The 25,338-nt window shown below is 44.8% G+C and overlaps 1 protein-coding gene across 2 annotated transcripts in view; it reads right to left on the minus strand.

Annotated features, from left to right (window-relative positions):
* Positions 1-25,338, minus strand: part of GPC4 (glypican 4) — a 69,337-nt gene that overhangs the window by 6,807 nt on the left and 37,192 nt on the right. For both annotated transcript variants that reach the window (XM_083797333.1, XM_083797334.1), the window contains exons 3-4: positions 17,269-17,660; positions 5,647-5,812 (exon numbers count right to left, since the gene is read on the minus strand). In XM_083797333.1, coding sequence (XP_083653459.1) covers positions 5,647-5,812; positions 17,269-17,660 — 558 coding nt within the window. The remainder of the gene's footprint in view (positions 1-5,646; positions 5,813-17,268; positions 17,661-25,338) is intronic.

Raw genomic sequence — 25,338 nt, forward strand, 5'->3', positions numbered from 1 at the left:
CTGTATGGTCTGGCATTACATGGACACAAGGGAGACTGCAGGAGACCAGGACAAATGCTGTGCACTAATGATATACGTGGCACGTGTTCTATGCAAGGGGAGATGGAAAAGTCCCTCAGCCAACACGGGCTCAGTCCTCCCGTGCTGACATGCACGTACTCTTCAAATACATCATTAAACAGGGCAGCTACTGTACTTCCATCACTTCCTCTGGGAAATTATTATTGGCATTAAAGATTTCACCCTGCACTGCATTTAATTTAAGCCTTCTCTGAGCCTCCCCTAAACAGCACCTGCAGGCCCGTGCCTTGTGCTGGGCAGTCACCTCTTCTTGCCCATCACAACCTTTACTTAACATCAGTTTCCACTGCAGTCCCTCAATTCCTGAAGCACTCTGTTTTCTGCTCTCCTCTCCTGTGTCGCTTCGTGCTGCTGCGCCACAAACTTGCAACTCTGAAGTTGCATTTTTATTTATTTTTTTAATTTTCCTAGCCTGTGTGATGCAGAGGTGAGCAAAAAAGCCCCTACAGCCCCCAAGGAAGCCCTCTCCTGAGGAGTGGCTCCCCACTCCCAAGGATACACCCGTTCCCTTCCATTAAGGAAGAAATGAGTGTTTTTACATTCAGTCCATTGATTTCTCTTGAAAAGTGTTTCTTGTGACGTTCATTCTCCTAAGTGCAGAAGGTACTTTCAACAAGCAGAAAATTTCTGTGGGCTTCAGTTACCAATTAGTCCTATAGAGATACTCCAAGTACTAAAACATTTACTAATAGCTCTGCCTGCATGTCTAATTCCTTTCAAGCTACACTTAAAAAAAAATAAAATATGCAATTTAGCTACTTGCATATTTAAAAAATAATCAAAATAAATCCCAAAACTTCAACACAAAAAACACCACACAAGTTGCAGAAGCATTCCGAGCCTGGAAATCCACTCCATAAAGACAACTCCGTTTTAAATATTTGCTGGGCATGAATTAAGGACTGATCAAGGGATCAAGACACCCTAAAAATTCCTTTGGAGGAGCTGCAGCATCAGTGAAGACCAGTGGTGCCATGCAAGGGATGCTTAGGGATGAAACCCACAAGGAGCTCAAGCCCCAGGAAACACCCTCGCCCCTCAGATGCACACAGCCAGCATTAATGACAGAGCTGCTGCAGGGCATGGCTGGAATTTAGCCGTCAGTGACTACAAACAGGTCTGAAATAAATGCATTTTTTTAAAGAAGGTAATAACAAATGAAACAAAGAGTCTTAGACTGTATTGTGGTGGGCTCCAATAAAGTGATGCTTCAAATCTCTGAGTAATGACTACTAGCATGAATATACCATTGTGCCGGAGGAGAGAAAAATGCTTTTGATGTGCTACCAAATGGAGACTTTTGTAAACAAGTGGAGCACAACTTAAATGTGTTCATCATTGTCAAAGCTTTTGGGGTTTTTCACGCACATAAAGAACATCCCATCGCAGTTTGGAGGAAGCCGCTCATTTCAAATAAAAATATTATGAATAGACAGATAATAAAACACACAAAAATGCATAGTTTTAAAAAAAGAAAATCATTCCATTTTGTAACTACTTAATTCTCTGAGTGGCCAGGAAAGGCCGCAGATCAATAAAGTGTTTGTGAAAGACTGAAAGGAAACATAAACCCCAATTCTTCTGGCTGTTTGGCGTCTTTGTAAACTTTGAGCCGGGCAGGCCATACACAAGACCATGGGAATGTAGAGCGAATTGGGCCCTTTGTTACCGATGGTGCCATGGCGTTACATGTATCACAGCAAAGGAATGCAGCCACTGCTTTGACTGCTGATATAGAAAATGCATTCGGCCTCCAGCAGAGCTGCCAAAGCTGGCTATAAAAGATAAGGAAAGTAATAATTGCCCTTGGAGAATATATTCAACTGTAGCTCTTCAGGAGCAGTGATAGATACTGACAAGAAGCACTAAATGAAATAAACTTTTATTAAAAAGGGGGGGGGGGAGGAATAGGGGACTCTACCCAGCCCACAGTCTTGATTTGGGGGTGATCCTGCAAACTTTTACCTCCCACCAGGAGCTGGCTGGTGTCCTCACCAGCAGTCATAGCGAGCAGTAGATTCCCTCTGGCAGCCACATTTGACATTAATAAGGTTGGCTGGGATTCAAGATAACATTAGCACTTGAGAGGGGAGGCAAGTTGCACTAAAACCATAAACTAAGCTTAGGTGTAACTTGTCTCCCAGAAAGATTTTCCTCCCCGCTCCCCCTCCCCAGCTCCGGTTCAAAATAACCGGCACTTACAAGCCACGGCAAGGTGGCTCTGCAAGTTTGATCTACTTCACAAAAAAAGTCTGGCAGAGTTAAAAGCATATGCTGGTCATTTATTACAAACAGAGAGCATGACAAAGACCGTCTCTCCTCACTGTGCTGGGGAGACAGAAGTGGATTTGGAGAGGGGAAAAAACAACAACAAAAAAAACCCACACCGCACCATATAGCATCATCCCTTAAAGACCCTTTTCCTCCTGCATACATTTGTCCTTGCTACTGGCATTGAGACAATCCTTGGCGACAAAGCACCTCGCACTCATGAAGGAAAGCAATTCTTTTGCATTGTGCCACCAATAATCAGAAACCCACATCTTCAGCCTCACTGTCTGACTTGAAGAACAAAAGGCAGTTTTCAGTCTTAACCCCAAGATCTGATTTAAAAGGGGAGGGAAGGAGGGGGAAGACCTTGACCATTCATTAACAACAATCATTTTTTTTTTAAAAGGAAAAAATTCTTTGCACACAAAGTAGTACTCCAGATATGTATATGGGGAGCCTGAATTCTACATCTTTGAGCAGAGTAAACCTTTGTGGAAAAAAAAAAAAATCATGAAAAGGCACTGGAGATTAACATTGTTAATTCAGGAAAGCCTTTACATACACCCCCCACCCCAAAGCTTGTCTGAAACAAAGTATACCCCTGCCTAATTGGTGTACAATTGTGTCGAGAATGGATGGCAAAATAATTTAAAGATAGTTAAACTAGAAAACAAGAGTACAACTCAGTCATTGTTTCATACGTTGCAACCTTAAATAGTACTTTGCAAAAGTAAGGCAGGAGGAAGTCTTTGTCTTGAAGAGCCTACAAACTCAGCATCTCAGTTTGGAAAAGCTTTACACAAGTGACTTACATAGAGAGCCACTAACTTTGGGGGTGCTATTCTTCTGTTAAACATTGTCAATCTGGGCATAACCAGACAATGAAGACAGAGACAAATAAAGGTTACTGAAAAGAAAGGAAAGACAATGATAAAAAAACAAACACTAAGCTATACTATAGTCAGAAATAATCTTACAAATTCATGTGTTTTTTTTAAACAGAAACATGTACACATAAACATTCAGATGCATATTTTATACACACATACACATAAATTCACACATACTTCCAGTATCTATTGCAAGTTCCCCTCTTTAACTATCTTTAAATTATTTCACTCGGTTCAAAATCTATTTTTGGCACACAAATTATCATAGCTTAGTATTTACGCCCACAATGCAAACCCGGATTAAGCACAAGCACATGCAAGTGAGTTGTTTTTTTTTTTTGTTTGCTTTTAAACTTAAAAACACGCAAAGGACATTTGTCACATATGTGTGTCCCCCCCCCCAAAACACCAGATCTGTTTAATTTAGTTTGCCTCAAGTGTCAAATCGAGATGGAAAACAAAATCTGCAACATAACCAGCACCTGTTCAGTTATTAAATTGACTGAAGAAAGCACAGCTTAAGTTTTTGGTATCTGTGCTCCACCGCAAGTGCAAATAGTGCCAGTAAATGTAACAAAGCGTAATACTGTACTTAAGTAATGAGTGGGCAAGAAGCCCTTAGGGAGGAAGCACTGCAGGAAGAAAGCTTTGCTTCCAACCTGGAAATGCACTTATTTATTTTGTCTTGTTTAATAATCTTAATTATTGTATGTAGTCCCTGATCAGTCTGGTGTGACAGGGCTTGCTGGCTTCCCCCAAGTTTCGTTTTTAGTTGCATACCACCTACAGCAATTAGCTGCTTGTGCTTTTGTCTGTTTTCTGGCATTATGCCCTTCTCTTTCATGGGATTCCTCTTTTCTACTTGGACTAGATGTTTGCAAGTCTCCTGGCTTTGAGCTATTTCAGCAACAATTGTAGCTGAAATACTTAATATTCTCATGAGAAAGAGGGCTGGCAGGAATGGGGGGGCAGGGGGTAGGAATGACAGCCTCCCAGAGAATGACTTGGAAACCCAATTTAGTGTCACATTTAACTCCCTATATGGAACACACAGGCAAAAAAACACCTTCTGAAATAATACCTTTCATACATCCAGTTGGCACAAGCAATTAAATGAAAAGCCTGCACACAAAACACAAGTTCTACAATTTAAATCTAGTCTGAGACACCAATTATCAGCAATTTCCCTTTTTTATCTCACAGTTTAATGAAAGGGAAATTTTTTCTAACAGCTTTTTTTGTTTTTTAATTTTTTTTCCCTCCAAGAGCACGATTGGAAGAGTACCACAGCCTTGTCAGTAGCTGCAGAAACTTCACATGTGCACTTCATCACACATTAAAACTGTAGTGAAGTGACTGTTCCCAAAAGATGCTTTCACCGATAAATCAAAGCTCCTTGAAAAGGAGCACAAATGCAAACATTTAACATTATCTTGCCTGTGCCCCAAAAACGTGATGTGTCACAAATTCTGCAGTCTTGACCCAATGTAGCATTTAATATTTCAGTCTACTCATATATTAGACTAGTCAGTCTACTGCATATATCAAATAATAATATTTATAAGCATGGAAGAGAAATAAACAGGAGGAAGATGATAGCAAAAATATTTGCAAAGAACCACATACAGCCTATTAACAAAGATGGTAGCTTATCACCAAACGAACTGTTTAGAAACAGATTTAGACACATTACATTTAAATTTTTAACATAAAATACAGGTCTACAGCCAAAGCTCACAATGGCTGATGGAGCCTCCCAGACCGCGTAGCAAGAAAAATGGCTTTAGGAAGAACAGATGTATGGTAGCAACAACGTACGAGGAGTCGTATGGAGAAAAAACATCTTGCACCTACACTAGAGAGAAACCAGTGAAAGGATGGGAAGGCTGCACAATGGGAGTCCTTGGAAGCAGAGGAGAAAGGCCAAGTCAGCAAGAGAGGAGAGCAGATCCAAGGGCAGAATGGACCAACCATCCAACCAGCATGGCTTTAGAGGCAGCAAGTCTGCACCAAAACGGGACACTGTTTCCCTATTTCTAACTGACATTTGGTCTTTATTTACCTCAGCCTTCACATTTTTGGACACTGTAATGAATCAAGACAGAGGAGATACGTCACAGCTGGGCTTGCTCCAGCAGTAAGAGACACTCCAGGCCTACAAGCACATGGCAGCTCCATCTGCCTGGTTTCCTGCAATGGAGGTCACTGGTGCAATGAAAGTCTCGCGTATTTAGAAATTAATGTGAACTACAAAAGCTTTGTTCTACATAGAGATGTGGAAGAAAGTGATAACCTATCAAACACCTAAAAATCTGCTGTAGCACACATGGCTGCTCCTAAAAGCCATTCAGATGGTGGAAACAATATCAAGGTATCCTTACATGCAGTTTTAATGGGACCTTACCCATAAAGGTATTCCACTCGGTGTCCAAATCCCCTTGGTTGGCCAAGCAGCCTCTCATGACATTAAAACAGTAATTGTAACAGGGCTTCACCGACACCAGACCTCGGCAGTGCGGGCAGTACATCATTTTCAGCAGTGCTCTTGTACCCTGTGGTGTGGGGTTCACCTTTAAAAGAGAAAAAGGAGAAGGGAGAAGAAAATTAGCCCTCAGTCACTAAAGCAAAGAAAACAAAACAAAAACAAAACGAAACAAAAAAAACATTTACGGGGGGGGGGGGGGGGGGCGCTAGTGGGAATGGAGCTGTGCAAAGGAGGTATAATCAGGCCTGATCCACAGGTACACAGTCCCAGAGATCTAGGTTGTGGATGAGGATTTTGGCTTACTTCCTTGGGCACACCTGCCACTCAAGGATCACAGCCAGTCCTCCCCTCTGCAGAATGTAATCTGCACCGTCATGCACCCACAGAGATGCTGAGGGACCTCTGCCTGGGCTGCAAAGACAGGCACCCCAAGGGGGACATGCAGGGTTTGAGCTTAGTGAAGGTGATCAAGCCAAGAAGTAAACCGCAAGGCTGCATTACCCGTGCCCTGCTTCAAACACACACTGAAGATGACGACTCTGGACTTTTCTCAAGAAAAAGTGGCAGAAATGTGATGCTTGCTGATATTCCCCCCACAAAACCCATGAAGAGCAGCCCAGGAAGGCAGCTGCTCTCCTCGGCTCTTCCCTGACAATCACCCAGCAGGGCTCTCTCGCAGACAGACCGTCTCCTTTATCTGACATTCAAACCCTGCAACACAACATTTACATGACAGACACCCAGCTTCATTTATACTCAGCACCCACCGCGCTAAATAGCATGGCTCTTTCCCCACGGAGGCAGCCACGACTGATGGAGGTGGCAGCCTCTTGGCACAGAGTGCCGAAAGACAAGCTTGGAGGACCCTGAAAGCCAACATACCTGCGATTTTGCACTGTGGCCCGTGCAGGCGGAGCTATCTGCGGCAGGCAAGTCACCTCTGAACCCTCAACAGGGCTGTTTTCAGAGGTGACTCATGGTCATTCGCGTTTGATTCACTCTCTGGCCCAGCCTCAAAATATTCATTGAAACAAATTCCACACAGTTGGCCTGAGGAGCATTAGTGCTAGCACCACACATTGGTACCGACCATGTGGTGGGTCCATCTGAGGCACCAGCCTCCCCCAGGAGCCAATCTGAGGGTTGATTAAACGTATGTGAAAATGGAAAATTAGGACAGGATCAGAGGAGGTAATGCTGACAAAATATAAACAGTCTCTAGAGTTTTAAGCAATGTACTTGCTACTTCTTTTAAGGCGTTTACAGAGTGCTCTAAACAGGTTATGATCCAAGACCATGCCAAGGGGAGGAGACACACACAAGGAAGAGAAGAGGTCATTCGGTACAAGTGGAACATCTCTGCCAGCTGCACGGGAACAGGTTTTGTGGCAGAGGATGAGAAGGCTGAGAAGAGGCAAACTGAGGAAGCCCCCGAACCGCACATAACGGCCTTGCTATTGAGAAGCCCATCACAGCACGAGGACTATAGAGAAAGCACAACTGCTCACTGCCTATTTTGGTACAAAATTGCTTACCAGTTCCGTGTGCTGCCAAACAACAGATTTAAAAACAAAGAAAACCCGTCACATAATCAGTTCTTTGCACAAGATTAAATAGAGGGCTGCAACTCTGTCACAGATCTCCAGTGCTGAAAGCTTTCATCGACTCCAGGGAACGGTGGAAAAAGCTCAAGCAATAGTTTTTACTAGCATGCACACACACACCCAACGCCCCCCACACTCAGGACTACGAAAATCTGTGGAAGAAAGATCCACACAGAACTACCACGTTCAGAAGCACCACATCCATCTCCACCGGTCTGAACAGCGGTTTTTAAAAGGTGGGAGAACATCCTCAGGAAGTGACCCCATCACCTGCTGTGTGCTCGTGCTTTTCCCCAGGCACCACCGCTGGCTCCAGACAGATCTCCAACTCCTGACATCCCTGGGAACAGGCTAGCTTTGCCAATAATAGCAGCAGAGTTTTAAAAACCTCTTTTCTTACAAAAAGAGATTGGGGATAGAAATCTGTTATCTTTCTGCTAACTTCAGGAAGACCACAGTTTCTCTTCATCAGGCAAGGAAACTGAGCAGAAAGGACAATTTTCTGTGGTTTAGAGAGCTTGGAGCTGGATTTTGGCTGGCCAGCAGTATTCAGACATCATCTGTACCCCACTTATCTGCGGTTCCAGGGTTCAGCTACAACCGCTCAGGCATTCAGGGCAACTGAGCTCGCTGCTGTCAACAAGAGCCACTTTAATTTTTAGAAAGGAAACGAGATGCCTTCATACACACTCCAAACAGAGGGCCTGCAACAGCTCTGAGACATGAGTTCCCAAGAAATAGCTCCCTGCAAATGAGGCAGACAGGGAAGATGCCGTCAGAAACCACCACGTGTCTGGCCAAGACAAAATCCTTCGCCGTCATGCTGCACCGAGCACACAGGACAAAGAACGGTTGTCCCTTGTCCTGCCGGCTGAGCCGAGCCTCTCGGGGACTTCACAAAACCAAGAATTCACGGTACTGTGGCAGGAGCACACGTGGTCTCAAGCCCTCCCAAAAGCCCCCACGACAGGGGAATCCTGCCTACAAGAGGAGCCGTCTGCAGAGCCATGAGGCCAATCGAACATATCCTCGCAGAGCAAACCAAACAAATGCTGCTTTCTGTGAAGACATCGTGTAGAAAAGCAGGCGAGACGGAGCCCATTTTAGCAGGGCAAAAGGAGGTGGAGCGCTCGGTGCGGAAAGCTGCTTGCGGTGGCGGGGGAATCCGATTTGGAGGCTTCAGAGCACGCCTGTTTGGGAGGCACAGCAGGAGCAGGAGCCCCGGCAGAAAACTCCCCATTGGGGCAGCATGGCTTTAAAGCAGAGCTAGTTCAAGTGCTGGGAAGAGCTCATGCAACAGAAAACAGCTAAATCAGATGATTTATAGTAGGAAAACTGAAAACAGACAAATGTAAAGGTATCATCTGCCAGCCAGATGGTTCAGTCCTTGCACAACAAAAAAAAGTTGGGGGGGGGGCTGGGGGGGGTGGAACTAAACATTATCTCATACCCAGAGACAGAACTTTGGAGGAACCCCCACATTGTCATTTTTTTCTGACAAAAAACCCTTCTCATGTCACCCCACAGTAGGCGCCAGGACCTCCACACTTACTGGAGGCTCATCAGCAGATCCCAGCTTGTCCCACCACTGCTTGCTCTCGCAAAAATGCTCTGCATCCTCCCTGAGAAGAAAATTAGCAAGAGGTTCATAGGACCAGCCAGGTGCTAGAGCAGTGTAAAGTGGGCCGGGGGCTCCGTTAACACTACGATAGAAAGCTGAAGTTTTATGAAAGAGGTTGCATGGTAGAATGTTACGAAAAATCACCAGCCAGGCTGTGACCCAGGAGGCGCCTTCCCATCTTAGGTTCCCCATCCGCGCCGAGCGGCTGCAACCTCACAGCATCTGCCCCGCTTTGATATTTCATCGGGTTGATCTTTATGAATCCCAGCAGATGCATGGGAAACCGAAGCCGCTTTCCCACGTTCCACGGCAGACGAACCGCGCCACGAAGACACCGGCCGCTCACTCAGATTAGACACCGCACGCTTCCTTTGAACAAAGACCCCGCATGATTTCAGAACCAAACAGGGTTTTGCTCCCTTCCCTATACAGGTTTCTAACTCTACACAAAACTGAGCAGATGCCAAAAACTGATCATGCCAAATGACAGGACACCAGTTCCTTCAAACCTCAGCCTGCAGCAGCTGCCTAGAGGAGCCATAGCTCTTCATGGACACAACCCACAGGTAAGCTCCTGTTTTGCAATACAACTGCAGGTGAAGAGGAAGACAAAGTGGGAATTCACCAGTCCGGGTTTGTCATTTTATGGCTTCAGAGAAGCAACCAGAAGGCACAAATAGAGATCGCCTGTAAGAGAGTGTTTCGGGAAAGATTACGAGTAATTACACCTCGTTACAACTGTGATAAATGCTTAACTGCTGCGTTTCACTGCAATGAGAACCTTACCCCTGGCAATGGGCCCACGCCCAGTCCAGACCAATTCTAGATCTGTCAGAGGGATGTGCCATATGTTGCACTGGCAATTCTTCACAAGCTTTTAATGTTCACTCTGCCATGCCAGGTGCAAGCTCTTAAAACACCATTGTATGTAACAGTAAACCCAGATATGCTTTGTTCTGGGGTTGTGTTTATCTTGGAAAGCAACTCAAGTTCATTCAAACTCTACTCTAGAATGACCCTCAAAACCAAATAATCTCCTTTCTAATAAAGCTGAGTCCCAAAGAAAGCTTTATTTGCTGAAGAGGATTTACTCCAGTAGATTTGAACCCAGGTAGTACATTGTAGTGCACATACCCTGTAAAAGCTTATAATAGAAGTAAATGCACTCCAAACCCTTCCTTTTATCTTGTGAAATTTATTTCCTTTCTGTGCCGCTCCATGCCACTGCAGCAATCCATCACCCTGTGGTTTCATCATGTAAATTACAATTTGTCCATGTCTGTACGCTTTGTCAAACGTGAAGATTAAAAGCTGTTAACAGATGTGTTTTGGCACCAATCTTCACATTCATATCGGACTTGCTCTTTAAAAATTAAAGATTTTCACACAAAACACAAAAACTAAGCAGAAAGCAAACAAGTATGGGATTTCTGTGTTTAACTCAAACGTTTCATATCATATTTGTTGAGTACCCCCAACTTACATTTACAGGTGAAGATGTAATCGTGGTCCTGTAAAAATTATGTGCTCTCAGTGTAACAAAATCTGTTTTTTTTGTTGTTGTTGTTTTGTGGATACATTGCCATTTTCACCACATTTTAAAATCTCACATAAAGGAAATGGTTTGCCCTGTGTCCTTAGCCTTTTCCTAGTAGTTAGCAAGTGCATCTGGAGGCATGCTTCTGGTACAAGCTTCACCTTTGAAGCGTTCACCTATCAAGTGAAATGCCTTGTTAACACCCTACATAAAGCCACTAAAGCTCAAGAAAACTGATCCATGCAAGCAGCTAAGGTTCAGAGACTTAAGCAGTTTCTTTTCCCCCTGCTTCCTAAGGTAAGGAAGGACTGAGGAAGGGTGACAGAAGTCCAGCTGTGGATGGTCCTGCAGGGTGCTGCAGCCAGACTGGCAACTCCCTCCAGCTGCCAGACAAGCCAGAGCCACATTTTATCCTCTCACTCTACCCTGAAGTTAACATTAAGAATGTTAATAACAACATTTAAAATCCTGTCAACTTTAATAACTATTTATAATAATACTGATAGTTCAGGCTCTTATTTTCCAAGCTTGCACAGTAATAGCGTTGCCATGTCAGCAGCACAGCCACCAGAAAACAAAATCCCACAATTTGAAAATAGATGCAGTGAAATTACTTTTAATTTATATTGTGTTTTCTTTAAAAAACAATGAATTAGAGCAATACTAAATAAATAAGATTGAAAGAGTGATTTCTCAGTGACACAAAGATGATTTCAGGACAAAAAAAAAACAAAACAACACAGCAAAACAAACAAAAGCCTCCAAAACCAAATAAAGGACTCTTGGATGCTCCAGGTGAGCAGCCTAATGTAAGACAAGCAAAGAGTCATCAATTTTGGGGATCAACACAGCCTTACTTGTATAATTTTTTCCTCTACTCTGCCTTCTACAAGAGCATCATCTTGGCACATGCCAGTCAAACATTCAGCTCCCCGTGAAGCAGATCACTGGCATCTCTTGGTTTGCTTCCCCACCCCAAATATTCCTACGAAAGTGTTTTGGAATTAACAACGTATTTCAGCATTTAACTGAATCTTCTGGCCTTGTGTTAGCACATGAATAATTTAGAAAGCATCTCATACAGCCACAGATTTGGGCCTCCAAGGTCTTGCACAAGAGAGCACATTTAACAGCAATATTTGGTAACTGCACAGCTCTGTGCCTTGTCAGTATTCGCTACCCGTGGTGACGTTTTCTGCAGCTTTATCTGTCTGGTTATAGTCACCTCTGTGCGAGGAAAAGTTCAAGAGTGCATTTACGCTTGATTCACTACTTACAGTTTGCTTGTCCCCCCCCAAAGCGTATGCAGACGTCACTCTACCAGAGAGGAACAGCAGAACTCCTGAGAACCAAAACACCTGACCTGCTTGGTTTTAATATTAATGTCTCAATAGGAGAGCACTGTGTGCTCGTCTCGGGAGATGCCATGAAGGATCTGTATTCTTTAGCTGTTGCCCTCCATGAGAGATAGTGTTACACCATCCTGTGTGCTGCCACCACGCTACCCCTGCTGCAGGTCTCTGAAGTCAACCCGGGGCTTTCCTGAGGGCGTTCGCGTGGCAGAAGCAAGTGCAGGAGATGCGGGGCTGCCTGCATCCTGCCCGGGTGCCGGCACCCTGAGCCTATGCAGGGCTATGCAGACACCTCTTCCAAATGACTCCTGGGTGAACAGCTCCCGCTTTCCGTGTCCTCGGAAGCAACACTCCCTCCAAACAAAGCTTCTTCTCTAAAGCACCTGCCTCTCCCCAGCTCAGAGACGCAAAGGATAATTATGAGCATTTTGTTTGCTATAATGAGCCAAACAGTGAGAGCATTTACCTTGGCAGCAATACCAAAAAACTTCCTTAGTTATCCCTCGTATTGTTTTCAGAATTAACAGCCAAGTCACAGCGTGGAGGGGGGCAAAGAAATGAAAAGGAAGAAAAAATCCCAGTGGACTGAGATGCTCCTGCGTGATGCCATGAGCTCCAAACCACATCCATCCATGCACGCTCTCAGCCTGTTAAATCCGTGATGACTGCTGCTCGAGTATGCTTTGAAGGCTATGTCTAGCACAGACCCTCAGATGGCTGGAGCTGAGGCAGATGCAGCCACATTCTTGGCAGGTCTTCTCAGGGTCATCTTTGATGTAGAGAAGTGCTTAGTATTGTTTTCTGCATTGATGTTTGCCCTTGACACACGGACGGAAATGTCCTTGTGCACGGTGGCCCCTCAGTTCAGCTCGGCAGCTTGCAACTTGCTGCCTGGACGTAACTATTTTTTTTTGGAGGTCCCTTTGTAACACTACAAGGGCTCCTTGGCTCTTCTGGCTGGTTCTCAGTTGCTCATGAAGCAGCAGCATCTGCTTCCCATCTCCTCTCAATACATGCACACAAGCAACGAATTTCCTTTTTATCCGTCACTTCACTGGGAGGATCTGCTCTTGCCCAACGGGTGTCCAGCTTCAGATACAGAAACATGAACTTCTTTCTGATAAAGGATTAAGGACACACACCCCTTAAGTCCAACCAAGGGCAAAGAACTCACAAAAGGAGATTGGACCTTTGCTCACTGACTAAACTCTTAGATCCAAAACTCTTAGGTCCAGATCATCAAATGGCAGTGGCGAGGGACACAACATTCACAGAAGTAAGAGTTCAGCTCCCAAATATATTTGCTGATAAAGGTTTAAACTCTCATTCTTTTAGTGTTTCATCATTTTCATCACCACTTCTCCTAAGCTGATGTCTGGTTCACATTCAACATCCATAAAAAGTTCAGGAGCCACGGTTAAGGCAACGCAGCTGGAGGTAAGGGAGTTCACACAGGCCAACAGTAAGTTGGTCTACGCAGGTCCACACTTCTTTTAATGGATGCCTGATTAGAGATGAGGCAGCTCAGAGCAAAGAGGTTTAAAAAGCCATCAGGCTCTTTCTCCAGCTTTCAAGCAGCTGTGGGAAGGCAGACTACCTGCCCTCTCCCACAGTTATCTTCCATAAATGGTTTCAAGAGAATTCCCTCTTTGGCTGCTATCATCACACTTCATTAGGAAAGAAATGCCGATACCAAAGAAGCTTTTCCACCCATTACAAACACCTCCAGCAGCTTCCTCTTAGCTTTTAGCATCTCTCAAGGACAGCAGATCACAAAGTAGGTGCATTCTTCATATCTTCATATGAAGCTGTGCATCTATTTCACGTGGCTTACACCTGCACTTACAAATGAAATACCATTTTTTGCACGCAACTTAGAAGCTGCTGCCTGTCCCTGACAAAGCACACGGAGTTCCCAAGGACCCTTTCCCTGAAAGACCCTTTCCAGCTGCTAGGCTGCTCCGTAGACAACTGCATCTCATGTGGCTTTCAGCGTGGCAGGGAAGAAATTCAGGAGTCTCCAGTGCTCTGATCAGACATAAGCATAGGAGGAAAAAGTGGCAAAAGAACCTCAAGACAACAACTTGTCAGCATAAATCCCCTGGGGAGCTACAAAAAACTCACCACCATCACAACTGTGGCAAGGTCCCATCAGCATGTCCCCATCTGCAGCTCTGTGGAGAGACTGGTGATGCAAACACAGCCATTCAGTGTCACACAGCTGCACGCTTCATCCTCCCACAGGCATTTGTTTCTGACTCTTGACCTCTAACTAGACCTCTCCTGTTACCCCTTGGGTCAAGCACGCTCCTCCTGACCCTACAAAACGCTGTCAGGGGGCTCAGTCCTTGACTTCACTTCTCTCTTCTCCCCCAACAACGGGGACCTCTGTCCCATACCTGCATGCAGCAAGCCTCAGGGCACTTTGCGCTCGAAGGTGTCACGACCCTGGACAGAGACACGGGTTTAACCACGTGTCACTAATTAAGGGAACGTCTCTGCAGCTTGAGAACTGCAGGACTGCCAGTTCTCACCCTTTCTCGGTCACTCTGGGCTCTGGCTTGGGTTTGCTCCTTTTTCCCCCCAGAAAAGAGCCCTCTCAGCTGGGGCAGGAAATGTCAATGCTGGCAGCAATTTAACCCTGCTGATTTCAGAGCTTGTCAAGGGCTAAGTAGCAAGAAGTGATTACGGGATGGGCAGATTTCCGTCTCCCAAAGGCAGGGGCAGGAAGGTCAGAGAGAAAGTACCAGGCTTCAGCAGATGACAAAGGAAAGCATTGGAGGCCTACAGCCATCCACAGACAAAAATCAGATGCAGGAAACATTTCAAGCAGGCAGAAATGACAACCTCGGCTTTTTCTTAGATTTGCTGTTCAGGACAGATCTAGAGAACTTTGTACTTCAGGTCCAAAGGAGGGAATTTGAGGAGTGAAGATTTGAATGGAAAACAAAAACGCATATTTTTTTTTTAGACACAATCTGAAAAGAGTCTGTGCTTTCAAAATCATACAGCTTTTTCACAGTTGTATATTTGGGCAGCAATACACATCTTCTGATCCAATCACTTCTGAATTAAAGTTATTTTCTAGCACTCTGGATCTGAAATCAAGCATCCACAGCTTTTCAATATTCTCTCTTCCTTCCTCCCTTTCCTCACAAACTTATGCAGGAACAATACCTTTCTAAACATATCTCCCCAGTGAAGATGTAAAAATATATAGTATCATTAAAAAGGCATCAATGCTATACCATTGTAAAGTGTTCTTTGCTCTCCTAATAGCACCACGTGAAAGTGAAAAACAGCTGGATCCGTTAGTAGCTTGTATTTCTCCTTCTGAGGATTCTCAGTTAAGAATTTTTGACTTGCTTGTTTCAAAAAGCATTGAAACTAAATTTGCATTACTTTGGTCATTTTTCATAAAGATGAAGATTTATCCCTCAAGTTAATCCATGGTACAAGCAGTTATCCCACCACAACTCTTCAGTAAAAATAATAAGGAAGCAAAGTCAATAGAGTCATTATATAGATCTCAGCAAAGCTGGGCTAATCTATATGTAATGTGGGAAGCCCCAAAACACAACCACAAAGCAGCAGGCATAAAAACATCAGCTTTTAAACTCACGTATAGAACTTCCCATTGTGTCTTGCAGAAACGCGATGTTAGGTTTCCACTGAATGAGGCTAACACACTATTAGAAAAGATTATTCCTTCCACTACTGCAACAAAAGCTTAGGTATTCAGCAGCCCAGACTTCTGCTACCCCTTCGAAAAGCAGATCTGTCGCACGATCTCCAGTGCAACTTGTGAAACTGAAGTGGAAAGTGCAGTAACTTAATTCTTCACGGAGCATGAGCTATTTTTGCAGCTGAGTGGGTCTCTGGATAACCTTGCACACTCGAGCAATTAATTCCAGAGTTGAAGGCAACTCTACACTCGAGGATCTTCAAAAGGAAAAAAGAAATCACTGTGCCACCTTGGGTTCATGACTTTTATTCATAACAGATGCGGGGACCGTAGCCCTCATGGTACTGTGTCAAGTCTGGAGACGTTTTGATGAATTCTGAGCAGATGGGGCATAAACACAATCCCTCAATCACACACGTTTACTGTCTATCAAGTGATTGCACATTCCCCAAAACCATACTGGGGTTCAGCATTCGGATCTCTGGAATACTTCATCTTAATGGCCTAGCAGTGAAAATTCCATCGTCTCTTACCCTTTTTTTTTTTGACCATGATACCTGCCACAACGCAAAGCAGCCAGGAACAAGCCACCAAATCTGAAACCCCAACCAAGATGTCAACAGACTTTTCCAGTGACCTGACATGGAGGCATTCTTAGCCTGATCCAACACCAACCCTCCCTCCCACGTCTTTCCACCACAGGATGGCATCCCTGAGGATGGAGGATTCTGTGGTCTCATCTATTCTTCCCCCCCTCCTTTTTTTCCTGGCACTTAGGGTGATTCAAACTACTGCCTGCCCTTCCAGCCTAGTGTTTTATTGCTCTGCAACCAGGTAGAGAGAAAGTAAACCTCTCTGCTTGATTAAATGATTATACTAAATCTTCTAGCCCACAGGAAATGAACTGAGTTTGTTAAAAGGAAGTCACTTTTTTTAACCTTATATAATCACTTTAAGGGGATTATCTAATACTCCTGTTCCATCTACCATACAACTCAAACTAAATTACAGACAAATCTCATGTGTTAAAAAAAAAACAACAAAACCCAACAACTCACCCTACTTAATCCACTCCAAGGTGATTTATATGAACAGAGAGGTAAACGTTAAGGTGACCAACACATCACATCTGTTTGACAACCCAAAAAAGTGACTTAACCGTGAAAGTCTGTGGCCTAACTTATGCTGTGTGTGTGTGGCACCAAACACAACTGGCTCCTGCCCTGTACATATGACTCCAGCTTACTGTTATCATGAAAGTACTGTTTGCTTGTGCTAACAGCCTCTCCCCATGCCTGGGAGCAGGGAGCAAATCATCAGCTGCTCTGTAAGAGATGCCCATGACTCGCTGTAATTTCAGGGCTATATTAAGAAGAAGGTACAGTCATTATACAAGCGAACACGGTTATTTCCACTGCAGATGGTAGTTAATTTCCTGCCTGTTGCTGTTCCATAGACAAGGAGGACAAGCACCAACCAGGGAAATGTCCCTGCTGCTGGACTGCAACACTGGACAGTGGTGGCCAGCACTGTCCACGACCCTACCACACAACGCACAGCTGGGCTCTCCCCACCAACGGATGGGATTTGGTCCCATCTCTGCTCAACTATCAGCAACTCATTTAGGTACCTACGTAAGAGTCAAGTGCATCTATCACACTCTGCAGAATTGGGACAACAAGGAAAGATGTTACCCACAGCAAGTCCATGGGAAACGGGCGTAAGTGCAAGAGGGAGCTCACCGCAGACACTTTGCTCACAACATCCCTTGCGACGGCAAGGCCCTGCGCAAAGGTGCGGGCCGCCACAAACGCTCGCGTCACTTGCAGCTTGAGCTTGCGCGGCACGTCCCCAAAGGGCTTCAGCTGCTCCGTGTACTTGCTGACGCACTCGAGGTACTCGTCCGTGAAGTGGTACTGTGGGTTTACCAGCCGGAACATGCGCTCCAGCAGGCGTGCCCAGAACTCATTGAGCATCTCCTCTAGGTTGACGTTGCCACCCACGTAGTACCGCTTCAGCTCCACGAAGAGGTCCTTGAACAGCTCCGAGTTCTGCATGTACAACCGGCCGTACGTCCGCACGAACATGTCGTTCAGCGACTTCTCGGCATTTTCAAGAAGTTCTTTGAAGAACTCTACAAAACAGCAAAAGAAGCCACGGTGAATGCTAGCATTGGGTTGAGCATTTGCACACTGCTTAACTTGAAAATCCAGTGCAATGAAACCATCCTCTAAATGAAATGGATTTCAAAGAATTTTTATATCAAATTCTCAAAGGATTTCTATACCTCAAAATTATTTATGTTCATAAATAAACCATTCTCCAAAAAAAAAAAAAAAACCCTGTTCCCAATCCTACGACTCGGGTGAGTGGAATATCTTTTGATCTATATTGAAAACCGTGACAAAAGTCAGCAAACTGAAAAAAAAAATACAAAAGCAAAAAATTTTTTACATTACCTTTAAGATGGGTGAAAAGAACTTATTTTGGAGCATAACATTATCAGAAATCAAAACGTGTTTTGCTTTAAAACAGCTGTTTTGAACAAACTGCATCTTTCTTTTCAGTTACTGTTGATTCATTTTACAGAATGATCATAAACCAGCCTAAAAAAAACTAATAAGTTTAATAAATTTTTAAAAACAGACCCCAAAAATCTACCTTTGGGTTCTTTCTCCTGTCTTTCAAGTTCGTCAGATCTCAGGGCAGGGCCTGTCTCCAATTATGTAATTGCTCCTGATTGCAGACAGGGCTTCATATGTTTGTGGCAGTACAAAGAAAGTGCAATTAAGTGAGAATTTTCTCAAAATCCAAAGGCTAAACACTTGACACTGACAAGAAGGCCAAGAGATTTTTCAGATGACACAAAATGGTCAGGGGCCTTGGGGTTTCATGGCTTTCAAAAAGCAAACCCCAGCTTCGGTTCACTGTCCGAGAGCACCAGACAGACCGGTGCCGGAGAACAGACCCTGCTGAAACACCATCGCTGCCTCTTGGCAGTGCCACACGCACCTCTGACGCTGGTAGCGGGTTGAGCCAACGACATCCGGCCAGGTCAATTTAAAGAATATTCCCCACCAAGTCAGGGCTGCCAAAGCCTGGACACTTGGGGAAAATGCTTTGTTTCTGGCAGACAGAGGTGCAGGTACCACCAAGGTAATTTGGACACAGAGAATAAGCTGACCCACGCCAGCACAAACGAAAAGAAATCCTGCTCCCATATAAGTGGCAACAGTACAAACAAAGAAAAAAAACAGCATTTAGGTAGATCTGATGAAAAAATCACCCTACTGGACAGTCTTCACCTTGGATACGCAACACAGATGAGTTAAAATAAAATGAAAAAATAGGGGAGGCGTCCACTAAGTCAAATTCATTTGGGCCATTTTGTAACAAAACTCAACATTATATGGGCGTGGGAAGGAGCTAAGGAGACCAAGGGTAAGTGCCACAGGGACTTCCATCACTCCGGCGACCAGCACACACTCCTCATAGCTGAGGTTTTCCCTGCCTACCCACCAGGAACTGCCAAACTCCCCTAGGCAAACAAAAATTATGCAGTGTGGGTGCCTGGTGCTCACCCGTGTGCTCCCGGCACCCAGGGTGCAGCTGTGCCGCTGCCCCACGTCGCAGGGATGAGGGAACCGGTTATTTTATGCATGCCACTCGCAGCTGAGGATTCTGACCTCTCCTTTTCTGTAACTCATATTCAATAAATATTTTTTAATAAAACATGCCTCTGTAATTTTTTTTAATCCTCAAAGGAGTAATGTTTAGAGACAGAAGTTGTTAGAAGGAGGGGGTAATATATTCTGGCGCGGTGTGAATTTAAACCTTGTTAAAACGTATTAAAGTATGCTGAAGTTCAGATTTTAGTCTTCAAAGTGCTCCAGTACAAACAAAGACTAACACAGAAAACATTTTCTGGAAAAACTGAAACATTCTTCGAGTTCCTGACGAACAAAGTCATGGGGCTTGGTGGTTGACATAGCTGTATATAATGCAGCCTCTTAGGAGCACAAGAGAAATGATCCAGGGAAGAAGAGATTGATTTCAAACACCCGACACGTCCTCTGTCCAATATCAGCAGGAACCTCCACTTTCGTTCCCATGACTGGCATTTCCTCTCCAGGAAGATTTTTTTCTGTTGAGTTTATACTATAGAGATTAGCTTGGTGTATATTAATTTCTAATTCACTTAATCATTGTGAAGGCTCACTTCCTTCCTTTGCTCAGACCTTTTAATATCACCAAATAAGTTGTTTATTTAAACACTTTTGTACCAGACACAAGAGCTGGCAGATGCATCAGCAAAACTCTTCAGCAAGAATTATATTTTGAAATGACATTGATGTGAAATCTGTTAAATATTTTCAACTGTCAGTCTAAAGGAACCCAAAGTAATGTTTTAAGCCAGGAAAGATACAATCTTGATACATCCATATCACCATAACCAATCCATTCTCCTGCCTAGACTTATTTTATTGGTTACAATCCAAACAGAAAGTTGAATAAACTGATCCACGCTTTAGATCAATTCATCTCTTTGCAAATTTTAATCTAGGCTAGAACCAGGTATGTTCATTAATTATCCTAAAACAATAATGCTAATTAGCTGTTAATATCTGTGCACCTGCAGTCTTCCAGACAGCAGCTTTTACTTGCTTAAAAGGAAGGTAAATACAGGAAGTGAAAGAACAGAACCAGCCACGTCTAAAACCCCAGCACAGTACTGCTGAAGGAGGTACCACGTATGTGCAAAGCTGTTTCTGGCTCGAGCACCAGCACCATTTTTGTAGTCAGAAAACACACATCCAAGTGCCACTCCTCAACTCAGAAGGGAAGAGGACAGAAGAGCCTCCGTGTCTGCAACGCAGAGCTGGCATCCACCCTCCTGCCCTGCAAAGCTTCCCCTCAGCATCCTCAGCACAGCCCAGACTGTGCCATCTGGGGCACCCTGGGACTGGCATGGGCGGCTTGGCTGCGTGAGGCCCCACTGGGCACGTGGAGGCTCCTGGGGTGGAATGAGAGGCTTGAAAAGACAGACATCGAGCATGGCACTATGGCAAAGGGTGAGCCCCACGCCAGCAAGCAGGGACAGGCGTAACGGCGGGACGTGCACAATGTCTAGTGCAACACACGGTCACTGCATTAGCACTCTTAACTTGGTCAGCAGCAGGGATTAAACGGTAGATACGCGTTTTACTCCGGCTGTTGGCACATATCGAGTCTGCAGCCTCAGTTCCTGTCTTCTATCTTAAAGAAATCAGCTTTGGCGCAAAGCAACATGAAACCTTTCTCTGCACAAACCATGGGCAAAGACATCCGCAGTGAAGAGAGGAAAGTCCAAAAAGTCCTTTTTATGACTTAAATGCTAAACTGTCTAGTAATTCACTCCATCTAATTAGATATTAATTCTCCCCTTCACAGAAACAAGCTGATTAGCAAACGCCAGCGTAACCCAGCATTAACCTTGCCACCACAAGAAGAAAAATGGCAGGTTCCTCTCTTACGTCTTGACTGTTTGCTGGGTAAAATAAATGACCACCTTTCATTTGTACTAGAAGTTGACTTGTTCTCAAACAAAGCAAAACACACAAAGGACTCGGTTGCTTATTTTACAGCACTGTAAAAGCACGTTTTACAGCTGTGTTGCAAGCAATCTGTACTCATTAAATTATCACTCTGACAGGCTTCCTGTGAAAAGCTGTCAAATGCAAGCATTTTTCACAGACGACAAATCATACTTTGCCGGCGCTCTCTGAGACTCTGCTATCCAGAGAGATATCAGGCTCTCATTTGCCTACCAGTTATCTTGCTTAAACTCACAGACCAAGGGGCGGGGAGGCCTCTAACAAACAGGCAAAATCAAGGAGCACACAAAATCGGGAAGGGTTTCACAAACTGATCCGCAGGAGCATCAACGTGGTTTTCAAGGAAATCTCACACGTCCCATCTTCCCGGTCTCCTAGCTAGTAGCACAGCGTGGAGAGTTGTCTGAGTTACATGGAGAAAATTGCCACTTTGCTGGGTTTAATCTTTACAGATGCAGGTCACAGGCATGCGCTGGCAGGCTTGGGGCACAGGCTGGGTCTGCTGGACAGACAGCAGACGAGACACTGGGAAGGACGGACAGTGGCATCACATTCAGGTGGGTCCATCAGCTCTGGTCCAACCCATGAAAGACAGAGCTGCATAAAATTAAGGGACAGCATCTGTGGGGCCCTTACCCATGCAGAATTCTCACAGGAACAGAGGTCACTTTAAACAGGAATCCTCTGCAAGCAGTGTTCCTGAAAGCCCACTTATGAGCCACCTCTGCTGATCACTGTGCATTTGGTATCGGTGTTATTCATGACTTTACTGAACGCTGCAAACTATGAGGAGGTGTATAATGAGCTGTCACCTCCCTAAGAATTCTCAGTGCTGCCTTCCCAGCACCTTACAGACTGCTTGTAAATTTATTTCTGCTTGCACATTTTACTACTTTGCCCATCTCAGCTGAGCCCCACTGATGCAAAACCGTCTTGCAGCTCAGGAAAGTGCCCCAGAGGAAGGAAGCAGGGCTCAGCCATGCCGTCCCTCTACAAGGGTACCAGTGCTGCCATCCACAAAACGCAGCTGAGCTGCCCTGCAGGATGCCAAGCCAAAAAACCTTTCCTAATACAAAGACGAAACTTTGAAATTTGTAAATAAATCCTCTGGACCCTATGGACTTCGATGCTCAGAGGAAGATGACATTCCTAGTGCAGTTGACTTCTAGAGATAGAAAAGGATGTAATCTGCAGTCAGGCAATCTACAGCTCTGGGCTCTGTTTATTCTTTTAACACATCTGAATTTCAGTGTAGAATTTCAATGCCAACACTCAGGGAAAACCTAGAGATGTCATGAAACAGTAAGAAAGACTGAATGTGAGATATATGGTATTTCTGTAATAAGAGTCCTGGAGGGAAAAAAAAAATCCCTGCTTTTAAACAAACCCCTCCATAAAAGATTTTTTCACAATAAGAAAAACTTAACTACGGTTAGTTGGCAATTTCCTTTTTTCAGGTAATAATACGTATTACCTGTTTGCAGCTTGAGGGCAGACCAGCCCTGCCAGTAACCCAGCACAGGAGAATGCTGCACCTCCCGAAGGTGCTTCCACCGCCAGAATAATTCAAAACAACCTCTTCCAAAGTGCGGATACGTTAGCTATATGAAAAAACGCAATCGCTCCACCCACTGCAAGGCACAGGGCAAATTCCACCTACAGACAATAAATCCACTTCCTTGGACTTTTTAAATCTTGGATTCACACGCCTCATCTGAAAATATCCTCTTCTTAAGAACAGACACAACGTTTTCCTATTCCTCGTGCTAATGTTTTCAGATATATTTAGGCTGGATTTCCATATTAGAGGGCTTTTGAAGGGAAAGCCCTCTGCTGTAGGGTACAGCTCTACCTAAATCAATGGCAGCTCCCGGAGATTAGAGAAGCACATCAAGGAGGCGCATTTCACTTCACCCAGAGCCAGCTCTGGCATTTCCTAACAAACGCCGGTGATGAAGGCAGAAGCAGGAGGACTACCCAACCCAAGCTGCCTCCTGACCCCTGGCAGGACCCTGTGCCCTCCGAGGCAGCCGTGCCCCGAAGGGTGAGCCCTCTGGGCTGAACCCACAGCCGATCACCCTACGGTGTAAAGTTTTGCCTTGAATTTCTTCATCGTCAGGGAAGAAACGTGTTTATTTTTCAAACAAAACCTCTTAATGGAGAGGCACGACATTCTGCTTGAGAAAGGCTTCCTCTTCCAGCAACTGCAAAGAGTACAAGCACGAGTGACTGGGGGCTCAGCACCAAAAAGCCCACGTTTCATCGAGGAGAAAACCTTAACTGCAGTGCAAAAAAAAAAGCAGTGAGTTTCATCCACCTCTGAGTCCGTTAAGCTAATGCCCCCTCCACAGATGCCTGTTTGTTGGCCGTGTTAGGGTGTACTTGTGTCTGTCCAAACGAAGGCCAGATCTACGCTGCACCTTTCCATTCCCAATGGCCTTAGGACGTGCTAAATTTCCCACGCACCGGCTTTGCTTATTTTATAGCCATGTTTTCAACTGGCCTTAGAGGTATTCTGTTCAAGGTTTCCAAATTAACTATGCAAACCGATACCAGGTAGACACGCAATTACTCAACACACCTTAAAAACAAACAAAACTAGACTCAAGCACACAGAGGGAATACACTGCATTTTTACAGGCACAATTAATTAGTTTCAGATAATTTGCCACCCAGCTTTCCAGGTATACTCTTAATGTGTCGTCCAGATTATGATTAATTAAGGACCGTCTGTCTTACCGAAACCTTTAATTTGCTTGTCTGTATAGACAATTACGCTTCCTAGTGTATACGGGAGAACACTGCCACAGAAGAGATTAATTATATTTTCCTGTGAAAGGGTTTACTCATAAAAAGCACACCACAGCAAGATGGATTCCCAGCTGAATGTTCTTGTTTGAGCCACGTCCCCAAAGGCTGCACCGCGAGGGGCCAGCACCGTCCCCGTCCCCACACCCTCACAGAGTTTGCATCTGTGGATGCAAAGTCCAGCCCGCAGCTGCTCCTGCTATGTGAACAGAACCCAAGCCAGACAGACAGAATGGATTTGGAGGAAAAGGCACAAATGTTCCACAGCTCTTTTCACCTCCAAGTTGAAGCCGTCCATAGCTACGCCACCTACTCCAAAGGAAAAAGTTTTTTTTTCCTAAATGTGCCTCATTACTTTTAATATGCCTTCACTTCCTTTATTGCATATACCGCATTTGTAATTTCCACCAGGGAAAAACAAACCATAGCTTAACAACCTTTTTCCAGAAGTGTTGAGAAACCGATGAATACATAGTGTTAACACATTTATTGAATATGAACTCAGGAAGGGCAGGGCAAATCCACAAGCTGTTTCTCTGTCCTGTTTTCAAACATGTGTTAGCACTTACTGACATGGGAAGAACTCTTCCGCATAGTTTGAAGAAATACAGGCTTAAATCATGCCAGTGTCACAGCAACAGCCCTGACATGCGAACCTCAGAGAGCTGGGAGGCACTAGAAAATCTCCCAAAACTTTGCTTAATTATTGAAAGGTTTCAAGACAAAAGCAACAATTAGCTCATAGCCCCCTAAGGAAGGGGAAAAAAAAGCCCAGAAAACAGGATTTCTACAACTTCTTGCTTCTGGTGGGCCCGAGATCATTATCTGTACTTCAGGAAATCAAAAGAGCTAACGTACAGCCCAAGAGCAGCGCTGTCACACAGTCACCAAGCTCCTTAAAGGAATAAGGAGCAACAAAGAAGGGAGGAAAACAACACTGCATGGTATTGAAACTGACGTCTGTGATTCAGGCAGCAAATAACAGCACAACACGTTCTGTTCCACCTCACAGCCATCCTAAGAATCAGGAAAGCAACACGAGCAGAAATGCCCTTGGTCCCCTCTCGGTGCATCCTACAGGACAAACCCAGGCTTCGCAGCCTGCTCGCTCCCATTTCCAGAAACCTTCCCTGCTTACGCTTCCTGCCCTGGGCCAGCTGCAGCGGGCTTCTCCCGCTGCCTGCTCCTCCAGCAGCACGTCCTTCATCCTCAGCTCGCGTCTCCCTTGTGACCACGACTCAGTCATCTTCCCCCAACGCACCTCCTCGTCGCTTCTTCTCCCCTCTCGCTTGTTCTTCCCTCCGCTGCTCTCCAGTCTCCCCATGACTAATTTTCACCGCACCCAGTCCCCAGTCTCGCTGACTCAAACACATCTATCACTTCCCAGCTGCTTTAGCCTGCTGACCCAAG

Source organism: Anser anser (assembly GCF_964211835.1).
Source record: "Anser anser genome assembly, chromosome: 13".
Taxonomy (NCBI): Eukaryota; Metazoa; Chordata; class Aves; order Anseriformes; family Anatidae; genus Anser; species Anser anser.